Here is a 12,648-nt window from a genome sequence, read left to right as displayed (position 1 = left end):
GTTCGGACTGTTCGTCCATTTGAGGGTGAAAAGTTGTGCTCAACTCAACCTAAGTCCAACTCTCACTGCACGGTCCTCCAAAACTGCGATGTAAACTGAGTACCTCTATCTGAAATGATAAAAACTGGGATACCATGCATGCAAAAAATCTCTCAGATATAAATCTCAGCCAACCGCTCTGAAGAATAGGTAGTACACACAGGAATGTAGTGCGCAGACTTGGTCAGCCGATCCGCAATCACCCAAAAAGCATCGAACTTTCTCAAATTCCATGGGAGTCCAACTACAAAATCCATGGTGATCCTCTCCCACTTCCACTCTGGAATCTTTATCTGCTGAAGCAAGCCACCCGGTCTCTGATGCTCATATTTCACCTGCTGAAAATTGAGGCACCGAGCTACTAACCCAACTATATCTTTCTTCATCCTCCTCCACCAATAGTTCTGCCTCAAATCCTGATACATCTTTGTAGTACCCAGATGAATAGAATACCGCGAGCTGTGGGTCTCCTCTAGAATCAACTCCAAAAGACCATTAAATTGGGCACACATATCCGGACCTACATCCTCAATACCCCGTATCACCAATAGTCACATCTATGGCATCATTATGCAGAACCTTGTCCTTGAGGACAAGAAAATGAGGATCATCATACTGGTGCTCCCTAATATGATCAAACAAGGAAGACCGAGAAACCACACAAGCTAGGACTCGACTGGGCTCTGAAATATCCAACCTCACAAACTGATTGGCCAAGGCCTGAACATCAACTGCAAGAGGTCTCTCACCAATATGAAGGAAAGCAAGACTACCCATACTCATTGCTTTTCTACTCAAGGCATCGACCACCACATTGGCCTTTCTCGGATAAACAAAATAGTAATATCATAGTCCTTTAGCAGCTCCAACCATCTCCGCTACCTCAAATTGAGATCCTTCTGTTTGAACAAGTGTTGGAGGCTACGATGATCAGTAAACACCTCACAAGACACACCATAGAGATAATGCCTCCAAATCTTTAACGCGTGAACAATGGCAGCCAACTCCAAATCATGAATGGGGTAGTTCTTCTCATGGGGCTTCAACTAACGAGAAACATAAGCAATCACTCTACCCTCATGCATCAACATACACCCAATATTGACCCAAGAAGCATCACAATATACTGTATAAGAACCTGAAGCTGATGGAAAAACTAACACTGGAGCCATGGTCAAGGCGGTCTTGAGCTTCTGAAAGCTTGCCTCACACTCATCCGACCATCTGAAAGGAGCACCCTTTTGGGTCAATTTGGTCAAGGGTGTTGCAATAGATGAAAATCCTTGTACGAACCGACGGTAATAACCCACCAAACCAAGAAAGCTATGAATCTCCATGGCTAAGGACAGTTTGGGGCAACTCTGAACTGCTTTTATCTTTCAGATCAACCTGAATACCCTCACTGGACACCACGTGCCCTAAGAACTCCATTGAACTGAGCCAAAACTCATACTTGGAGAACTTAGCATAAAGCTTTTCCTCATTCAATCGCTGCAATACAACTCCCAAATGCTCGGCATGCTCCTCCTGGCTACGAGAGTACACCAGGATATAATCAATGAATACAATAACAAACGAGTCAAGATAAAGCTGAAACACACTATTCATCAAATGCATGAATACTGCTGGGTCATTGGTCAGCCCAAAAGACATCACAAGGAACTCATAATGACCATATCGGGTCTTGAAAGTTGTCTTAAGATTGTCCGAGTCCCTAATCTTCAACTGGTGATACCCTGACCTAAGATCAATCTTGGAGAACACCCTCGCTTCCTGAAGCTGGTCAAATAAATCATCAATACGAGGCAAAGGATACGTGTTCTTGATTGTGACTGTGTTCAACTACCTATAATCAATGCACATCCTTATAGTGCTATCCTTCTTCTTCACAAATAAAAGAGGCACACCCCAAGGTGACACACTAGGTCGAATAAACCCCTTATCAATGAGTTCCTGAAGCTGATCCTTCAATTCCTTTAATTCTGCCGGTGCCATACGATACAGTGGAATAGAAAAGGGTTGAGTGGCCAGGACCGAATCAATACCGAAGTCAATATCCCTGTCCAAAGGCATGCCCACCAGGTCTGCAAGAAACACATTCGTAAAATCCCTCACCACCGAAACTGAATAAATAGTAGGAGTCTCTGCACTGACATCCCTCACAAAGGCCAAATAGGACATACAACCCTTCCCAACCATCCGCTGGGCCTTCAAGTATGAAATCACTCTATTGGGAATATAATCTGATGAACCTATCCACTCAAGTCGTGGCACCCCCGGCATAGCCAACGTCAGTGTCTTAGCGTGAAAGTTCAGAATAGCATAGCATAGAGACAACCAATCCATGCTTAATATCATATCAAAATCAACCATACTAAGTAGCAAAAGGTCTACTCAGGTCTCCAAACCCCTAATAGTCACCACACAAGACCAATATACGTGGTCCACAACAATAGTATCGCCCACATGAGTAGATACATGAATAGATCAAATAAGAGACTCGCGGGGTGTATCCAAATAACGAGCAAAATATGATATCACGTTTGAAAAAGTGGAACCAGGATCAAATAATATAGAGGTATCCCTATGGCAAACTGAGATAATACTTGTGATCACAACATTTGAAGCAATAACATCCGGTCTGGTAGGGAGTGCATAAAAATGGGCCTGACCATCACCTGATTGGCCTCCCCCTCTAGGGCGACCCCTAGCTGACTGTCCTCCACCTCGAGTTGGCTGGGCGGGTGGGGAAGTAACTAGTAATGAAGCCGAAGACTGACTCCTCTGCTAGGATGAACCTCTTGTAAGGTGGGGACATAATCTCTTGATATGAACCAAATCTCCACACTCAAAGCAACCTCTCCCGACAAATGGTGGTGGGGACTAAAGGGAACCTCGAGCACTAGGATACCCACTAGAAGAACCAGCATAGATGAGCCCTGAACTGATGGTGCATGAGTCGAACTCTGAGTTGGAAGGGCACTGAGAGATGAGTGGCCCTGATGAGAACCGTGAGGACCATGGTAGATGATCCACCCCAGTGACTTGGACGAGCTGACTGAGCATGTCTGAATGGACAACCTCTACCGTGCGGGAACTGACATCTAGAAGGAACACCACCAAAACTACTAAATCCCCGAGGCCTCTTGGCCTCCCTCTCAACTCGCTCCTAGCGGCGAACCGACTCTATCTCTCGAGCAATGTAAACCACCTCCTCAAAAGGAGCATCAAACACCCTCTCTCTGGTCATAAGAATTTGTAGCTGATATGCGAGGCCATCCACGAACCTCCTGATCATCTCACTGTCTGTAGGAACCAACCAAACAACATGATGAGCTAACTCAAAAAACCTCATCTCATACTGCGTCACAGTCATATCATCCTGACGCAACTGCTCGAATTGTCTGCGCAGCTCCTCTCTACGGGACTGCGACACATACTTCTCCAGAAAGAGAACGGAGAACTGCTACCAGGTAAGGGGTGCTACACCAGCAAGTCTACGCCTCTCATAATCCTCCCACCAAGTAAAGGCAGCTCCTTAGAACTAAAAGGTAGTGAACGAGACCCCACTAGTCTCCAAAATACCCACGGTATGGAGAATCCTTTGACATTTGTCCAAGAAACCCTGCGCATCCTTGCCCTCAGCACCACTAAAAATTGGAGGCTAAAGTTTACCAAATCTCTCCAATCTATGTTGCTCGTCATCAGGCATGACTGGAACCACATAGTCCTGAGTAGCTGCAACCGGCTGGGCTGGTGGTGCCTCCGGTGTCTGAAGTCCTTGAACAACCTGCTCAGGTGTACGGGCAGCGGGAGTTTGAGTGCCTCCCCCGGCCTGGGAAGTAGCTGTTGTAGTAGAAACAACAACCGCCTCATCAAGACTGGTGCACACGGTTAGAATCTGAGCTAAGGTCTCATGAAAACCGGGAATAACAATAGGCACAGCCGGTGCCTTAGCTGGTTCCGCTGGTGCATCCACAACTGGGACTTGATCATCAACGCCGAAGGCTGGTGGATCTGTAGGTGTTGCCCTAGCTGCTGTGCGAGCTACACCCCTGCCCTACCATGGCCTTGACCGCGACCTCGCCTCTTTTGGCCTCAACTGGTGGTACTGGTGGCCGTCTATCCTTAACAATAGATGTACCCTCACCATCTTAAGAGAATAGAACAACAGAAGTTTAGTTACCAGAATTAACAGATTCGCACGATAAGAATTCAAGAACGTGAGGTTTTCTAAAGGTTCTGTAGCCTCTCGAAGATAAGTACAAAAGTCTCCATACCGATCCGCAAGACTCTACTAAACCTGCTCATGACTCGTGAGACCTATGTAACCTAGGCTCTGTACCAACTTGTCACGACCCAAAACTAAACCAGGTCCTGATGGCGCCTATGGATCTAGGAAAGCCGACACACTCCCAAAACAATTCGAAATTTCATTAAAAGATAGATAACAACCTTTTTCATACTGAAATTTCATAAAAAAAGTTCAACTCGGAAAGAAAGTGCAAAAATAAATAGCCCGATATCGGGGTGTCACTAAGTCATGAGCAACCACTACAATTGTTTTGAAATATAGCAAGACTAACATAGTCTGAGAGTAACCAAAATACACTAAAGGGAAGATAAAGAAGGATAAAAACAGGACTGCAATCGTCAGGCAGCTACCTCGCTATCTCCGATGAAAGTCTGCAACTGGAATAGTCAACAGCCGCTACCATGGCCAAAGATACCTAGATCTGCATATAAGGTGCAGGGGGTAACGTGAGTACACCAACTCAGTATGTAACAAGTCCAAACTATGGACTGATAGGTAGTGATGAACTAAACCTCATCAAGTAAACAAAATTAAATTGTGTAGTAAAGTAGGCATGCTTTCAATTCAAGTAATCAACTCAAGCAGTAAAGTAATACAAATCTGGACAATGTAAAGTATAAAGCTCAACTAATCTCTACGTGCCAATGCACAGAATGCATGAAAATGTACCATGTACCTCCACTCTCAGGTGCTCAACCACTCGGTACTATATATGGCCATCCGGCCCAGGAAGATCCATTCCGAAATATATACACATCACTGACAACAGTCACTCAGTACCGAGGAAGGCCATTCCAGATCTAAGGAGAAGATTCATCTCCAGATATAAATACTTCGGACAAGATCCATGTCCAGGGAAGATCCATCCCTCAATAATATCAACTACACTCACTAAGTTGTGTTACAGACTCTGGAGGGGCTCCTACAGTCCAAGCGCTATCATAATCATCAACATAACCGCCGCGGCGTGCAGCCTGATCCTATAACTGGCACTCAAAATCAGGCTCTCGACCTCACTTAGTCATCATTCTCCAGTCTCACACACGAGCTCACAATGCCATGAAAACTAGCCTGGAACAATGATATGATGTGCCACATAATAACCACTGAGATTGAGACATGATATGGAATGCATGAATAAGATTGAGTACATAATATCAATGAGACTAATGAGATGACAGCAAGGAACAATCACTTGGGTCCCAACAGTACTGACGTAAAGCCCTAACATGATATCTAGCATATTTTACAGCACATTACTTAATCACATGATAGAAATACAAATATCAACAAGAAAGAGTCACTAAACGGTGCCATGGAATGAACCAGGCCATAATTTTCACGGTGCACGCCCGTCATTTGGCGTGCGCGTCACCTCTAGACTAATCACATAATACATAGTTCGGGGTTCCAAACCCTTAGAACCAAGTTAGGAAGCGTTACTTACCTCAAACCAAGCAAAAATCCTACTTCGCGACGCCCTTGCCTCTCGAATCGGCCTCCAAACGTCCCGAATCTAGCCATAAGCAATACAATGCAATCAACAAAGGCCAAGGAACTAATTCCACACGAAAATTACTAATTGAACACAAATCCCGAAATTCACCCAAACTCGACCCCTAGACCCACGTCTCGAAATTCGACAAAAATTACAAAATTAGAAAGCCCATTCACTCTCGAGTCCATACATACGAAATACATCAAAATCCGACTCCATTCGGCCCCTCAAATCCTCAAATCAAACTCTTCAAAATTTCAAGTCCTAACCCCTCATTTTCACCCCTAATCTTCACTAATTACATGATTAAACAATAGAAAATCACCACATATACGAGTATTAGGCTCAAGTAACTTACCTCACTGATAATCCCTTGAATCCCTCCGCAAAATTGCTCCCAAACGCTTCAACACCGACTGAAAATGGTGAAGAATGAACCAAAATTCGTGAAATCCACAATTTATACTTTCTGCCCAAAGATATCGTATCTACGGTCAAAATGTCACTTCTGTGATGCCCCACCTGCAGAAAATCCATCGCAGGTGCGGTTCCCACTTATTCCTCAGAATCCGCTTATGCGGTCACAGTATCGCGCCTGCGGTCTAGCAGGTGCGAGAACTTCAGCCTTGCTCGCATCTGTAGCTCTTTCATCGCTTCTGCGGGCTCGCACCTTGTTCTCACTCCGCAGGTGCGGTTATGACAGTTGAGTTCAACTGCAGCATTTCTCAAATTCCAAACTTGTTCCGTCAATCACCCGAAATCAACCCTCGGAACCTCTACCAAACATACCAACAAGTTATATATCAACATACAAACTTAGTCGAACCTTCGAAACACTCAAAACAATATCAAAGCACCAAATTACCCTCGGATTCAAGCCTAAGAACTTCTAAATTCAAATTCCGCAAACGATGTCGAAACCTATCAAAACACCTCCAAATGACCTGAAATTTTGCACAAACGTAAAAAATGACACCACGAACCTACTCGAACTTCCGGAATCCCATTCCGACCCCGATATCAAACTTTCCACTACCGACCAAAATTGCTAAATTTCTATCTATCGCCAATTCAAGCCTAATTCTACCACGAACCTCTAAATCACCTAATGGAGCTAATGGAACCATCCGAATTCACATCGGATATTGTTTACATATAAGTCAACATCCGGTCAACTTTCTAACTTAAGCCTTCACAAAAGAGACTAAGTGTCTCAAATCCTCTCCGAATCCACTCCAGACCTGAACCAACTGAGCCAACATATCATAATATAGCTGAAGGACACAAAAATAAGCAAAAATGGGGAAACGAGGCTAGAACTCTCGAAACGACTGGCCGGGTCGTTACATAAACCTTAGTTCTATATGGGATTCGACTCCAAACTCTTCGACCAGATTATATTTGCAGCGACCGCCTATCCTTTTTATAACACAAGTTGGAGTGATCGAATTTCCGCACTATTGTCGGGAAACTAACGGTGCAGTTGTAGGTGTACATGTTTCTAGGTTTTAAGTTTGAACTTTTATTTGTTTCTAGTTTTGATTTTGTTTTTAGTTTTACTTGTTGATTTGAAAAACATGGCATCTCGCAATCATGGAAGTTTCAATATGGTAATTCTACTGTCGCACAATCCAATTAAGTTTGTAGCGTTTACCGAGTTCGCCATATCCCCCTTTCGGAAGAAATCACCTGTGGAATAATTGTCAAAATATTTTTGAGAGCATGTTATTATCACGACCCCAACCCCGGTCATGATGGCGCCCAACACACTGCTAGGCAAGCCTGACAAACTAACAACCTCAATCCATTTTCTTATAAAAATCATTATCAGCTAACACAGTTAAATTGCTAAATTACCCTAATAAGAGTTTAAGACAACGAGTTAAATATGCGGAAATTCAGATGATAATACTACTACATAGCCTATACAGATCCGGTGTCACAAGTCTCGAGCCTCTAGTACAAGTTTAACAGCCAAATACATAATCAGTCTAGGAAATCCGGATAAAACGAAAGGATAGAAGGGAGAGGTCCGGGTTGCGGACGCCATGCAACTACCTCGATGCTCCTAGATATGAACTGATCGACTGAAAATCCTCACTCAGCCTCTGGAACACCTGGATCTGCATGCAAGGTGCATGGAGTAATGTGACTACTCCGACCCAGTGAGTAATAAGCATAAATAATGACTGAGGATAAGAAGTCACGGAAAAACATATAATAATCTATAATGCAGTCGTTTAAACAAATAATATGAAAGCAGTAAACCAATGGAAACGAAATATGGTAATGCTACAACAAATAAGCGGTTAAGTGACAGGCATATAAAGAAAATCAACACATAGAACGGTACCCTATAGTACCCGCTGCGGCATGCAGCCCGATCCATATATTTTGTCGACGGCGCTCACCGGGGGTGTGCAGACTCCGGGAGGGACCCCTTACGACCCTAGCGCAATATCAAGCCATCTCGTGGCATCAAATCTAGGCCCTCAGCCTCATATCAATATCAGTATAACACTGCTGCGGCGCGCAGCCCGATCCCATAGTATCCTCACATCTGGCCCTTGGCCGTACTCAGTCCAGAAATCATATAAGCCCCTCGGGCATTGGTAAAAAAGTAGTTCTCAGCCCCAAACATCATTTAGAAATATCATTTAAGTTTCAAAACCGAGTAAAAGTGGCTAAGCTGTAAAACAGTGGAAAACGGTACGACTGAGTTCAAGTAGTAGTCAAAATAGTGATAAAACTCCCCGTAGGGTTCAAATAGTTGGCACGAAGCCCAAATATGGCAATCAGTCCAAATAATGATGATAACAAATAAGCTTCAACCAAATACGCGGTAAAAGCATCATTCGGGATGGACCAAGTCACAATCCCCAATAGAAAACGACCCTACGCTCATAATCAAACGCGTGTCTCACCTCAATATAGCACTACGATGTGCAAATCCGGGGTTTCAAACCCTCAAGACATCATTTACATTCATTACTCACCTCGAACCGGCAAAAACTCTAGCTCGCTATGCCTTTACCCCACAAATCGGCCACCTCGCGCGTCGAATCTGACCAAAACCAGAATGAATACGTCACAATATGCTAAAGGAACAAAGCCCAAGCGAAAACAATCGAAAAATATCAAAAATCTCGAAATTAGCAAAACTCGAGCCCCGGGCCCACTTCTCAAAACTCAAAAAATTTCACATCAACGGGTTCCTTATCCTTCCACGAGTCCATACATATCAAGAGTTCTCGAATCCGACCTCAAATGGCCCTTCAAATCCCAATTTAAAATCTCAAAATCCCAAGCCCTAGTTCTCCATTGTTAGCTAAATTTCCATGAATTTCTAGGTTAATTTCACAACAGAATCACGTTTTAGGTTCAAAAATCTTACCTCCAATGAATTCTCCTTGAATCCCTCTTCAATCTCCCTCAAAGAGCTCTCAAAATGATCAACTATGGTGGAAAAATGGCTCAAAATCGCGGATGAAAAGTTTTATAAACTTACTGCCCAGTTCTGATATTCCTTCTTCGCGATCGCGGCCAACACCTCGCGACCGTGATACACAAATTCGCGTTGACCACTTTTTATTCTACGCGAACGCGACATGCAGGTCGCAAACGCGATGCCTCTCCTCCTATACCTACGCGAACGTGAAACCATATCGCGAACGCGGTGGACAGCCTGATGAACGCTTCGCGAACGCGGCCTAGACCCTCACGAACATGTAGCTTCCAGATCCTAGCCCTTTGCGAACGCGAAGGCCAAAATACTTGCAACTGCTGGACTGATTTTCTACAATTTCTCAACTCCAAAAATGGTCCGATTGACCACCCGAAATTCACTCGAGGCCTCCGGGACCTCAACCAAAGTCACCAACACATCCTAAAACCTCATTCAAACTTGTTTCAATCATCAAAACACCTCAAACAACATCAAATTACCCAAAACTCATCGAATTCAAGCCTAAGTTTTCTAAAAACTTCCGAAATACGCTTTCGATCAAAAACCCAACCAAACCACGTCCAAATAACCTGAAATTTTGCACACACATCACAAATGACATAATGAAGCTACAGTAACTCTCGGAACTTCATTCCGACCCTCGGATCAAAATCTCACCTACCAACCGGAAATCGCCAAAATACTAACTTCGCCAATTCAAGCCTAATTCTACACCGGACCTCCAAAACCAATTCCGATCACACTCCTAAGTCACAAATCACCTCCCGAAGCTAACTGAATCATCAGAACTCACATTCGAGCCCTCTAACTCATAAGTCAACATTTGGTTGACTTTTCCAACTTAAGCCTTCTTAAAAGAGAGTAAGTGTCTCATTTCTTACCAAAACCACACCAAACACAAACCACTAAACTCGACCACATAAAACATGGATAACAAAGCATAAAGAAGTAGAAATAGGGGAAACAGAGTGGTAACTCCTGAGACGACTGGCCGGTTCATCACATCCTCCCCAACTTAAACAAATGTTTGTCCTCGAGTGAGTCAAGAAACATACCTAAAACCTCAAACAGGTGAGGATATCTGCTCCGCATCTCCCGCTCGGTCTCCCAGGTAGCCTCCTCCACGGGCCGACCTCTCCACTGCACTTTCACTGAAGCTATATCTTTTGACCTCAACTTCCAAACCTGGAGATTCAAAATAGCTACTGGCTCCACATCAAAGGTCAAATCATCATCCAACTGAACCGTGTTGCAGTCCAAAACATGAGACGGATCTCCAACATACTTCCGGAGCATAGAAACATGAAATACCGGATGCACGCTAGACAAGCTGGGTGGCAGAGCAAGCATATAAGCCACCTCTCCAATCCTCTGAAGTACCTCAAAAGGACTAATGAACCGCGGACTCAACTTTCCTTTCTTTCCAAATCTCATAACACCCTTCATGGGCGAAACTTTCAGCAATACCTTCTTACCAATCATGTAGGATACATCTCGAACCTTCCGGTCCGCATAACTCTTCTGACGCGACTATGCTATACGAAGTCTCTCCTGAATCACCTTCACCTTCTCTAAGGCATCCTGAACCAAATCTGTCCTCAATAGCCTAGCCTCGCCGTGCTCAAACCAACCAACTGGAGATCTACACTGCCTCCCATACAAAGCCTCATACGGAGCCATCTGAATACTCGACTGGTAGATGTTGTTGTAGGCAAACTCTGCAAGTGGCAAAAACTCATCCCATGAACCTCTAAAATCAATAACATAAGCAACATTTCCTCCAATATCTGAATAGTACGCTCAGACTGTCCGTCCGTCTGAGGATGAAATGTTGTGCTCAACTCCACCTAAGTACCCAACTCTCTCTGTACGGCTCTCCAAAACTACGAAGTAAACTGAGTACCTCTATCTGAGATGATGGAAACCGGAACACCATGCAACCGAACAATCTCCTGGATATAAATCCCTGCCAACCGCTCTGAAGAATAGGTAGTACACACAGGAATGAAGTGCGCGGACTTGGTCAGCCGATCCATAATCACCCAAATAGTATCAAACTTTTTCAAAGTCCGAGGAAGTCCAACCAAAAAGTCCATAGTGACTCTCTCCCACTTCCACTTGGGAATAACCATCTGCTGAAGCAAGCCACCCGGTCTCTGATGCTCATATTTCACCTGCTGACAATTGAGACATCGAGCTACCAATCCCATAATATCTTTCTTCATTCTTCTCCACCAATAGTACTGCCTCAAATCCTGATACATCTTCGCGACACCCGGATGAATAGAATACCGCGAGCTATGGGCCTCCTCTAGAATCAACTCTCTAAGGCCATCCACAATGGACAGACAGATCTAGCCCTACATCCTCAACACACCATCATCACCGATGGTCACATCTCTGGCATCATCATGCCAAACCCTATCCTTAAGGACAAGCAAATGTGGATCATCATACTGGCGCTCTCTGATGCGATCATATAAGGAAGACCGAGAAACCACAAAAGCTAACACCTGACTGGGCTCCGAAATATCTAGTCTCACAAACCGATTGGCCAAGGTCTGAACATCAACTGCAAGGGGTCTCTCCCCAACTGGAATGTATGCCAAACGCCCCATACTCATTGTCTTTCGGCTCAAAGCATCGGCTACTACATTGGCCTTTCCCAGATGATGCAGAATAGTAATATCATAATCCATAAGCAACTCTAGCCATCTCTGCTGCCTCAAATTAAAATCCTTTTGCTTGAACAAATGCTGAAGACTGCGATGATCGGTGAATACCTCACAAGATACGCCATACAAGTAATGCCTCCAAATATTCAATGCATGAACTATGGAAGCCAACTCCAAATCATGAACAGGGTAGTTCTTCTCATGGGGCTTCAACTGACGAGAAGCATAAGCAATAACTCTACCCTCCTGCATCAATACACAAAAATTCCCAACTCTCGAAGCATCACAATATACGGTATATGAACCTGAAGCTGATGGCAAAACCAATACTGGAGTTGTGGTCAAAGCTGTCTTGAGCTTCCAAAAGCTCTCTTCACACTCGTCCGACCATACAAATGAAGCGCCCTTCTGAGTCAACTTGGTCAAGGGCGATGCAATGGATGAGAATTTGAACAAACCGGCAATAATAGCATGCCAACCCAAGAAAGCTACGAATTTCTGTGGCTGAGGATGATCTGGGCCAACTCTAAACCGCCTATATCTTCTTTGGATCAACCTGAATACCCTTGCTGGACACCGCGTGTCCCAAGAAAGCCACTAAACTAAGACAAAATTCACACTTGGAGAACTTTACATGAAGCTTCTCCTCTCTCAA

At 44.2% G+C, this 12,648-nt stretch overlaps 1 protein-coding gene across 1 annotated transcript; it reads right to left on the bottom strand.

Moving 5' to 3' along the window:
- Positions 1 to 1,362: 1,362 nt before the first annotated feature.
- Positions 1,363 to 12,017, bottom strand: LOC138889464 (uncharacterized). Its single transcript, XM_070172774.1, has 3 exons — positions 11,696 to 12,017; positions 6,211 to 6,268; positions 1,363 to 1,570 (listed from the first exon to the last, which is right to left on the bottom strand). Exons 1-3 carry the CDS (start codon positions 12,015 to 12,017, stop codon positions 1,363 to 1,365), a joined length of 588 nt encoding a protein of 195 aa, XP_070028875.1.
- Positions 12,018 to 12,648: the final 631 nt, after the last annotated feature.

Source organism: Nicotiana sylvestris, chromosome 4, assembly GCF_000393655.2.
Source record: "Nicotiana sylvestris chromosome 4, ASM39365v2, whole genome shotgun sequence".
In the NCBI taxonomy this organism is placed as follows: Eukaryota; Viridiplantae; Streptophyta; class Magnoliopsida; order Solanales; family Solanaceae; genus Nicotiana; species Nicotiana sylvestris.
Note: the sequence above shows the minus strand (reverse complement) of the source record. Positions and strands in the feature narration are given on the sequence as shown.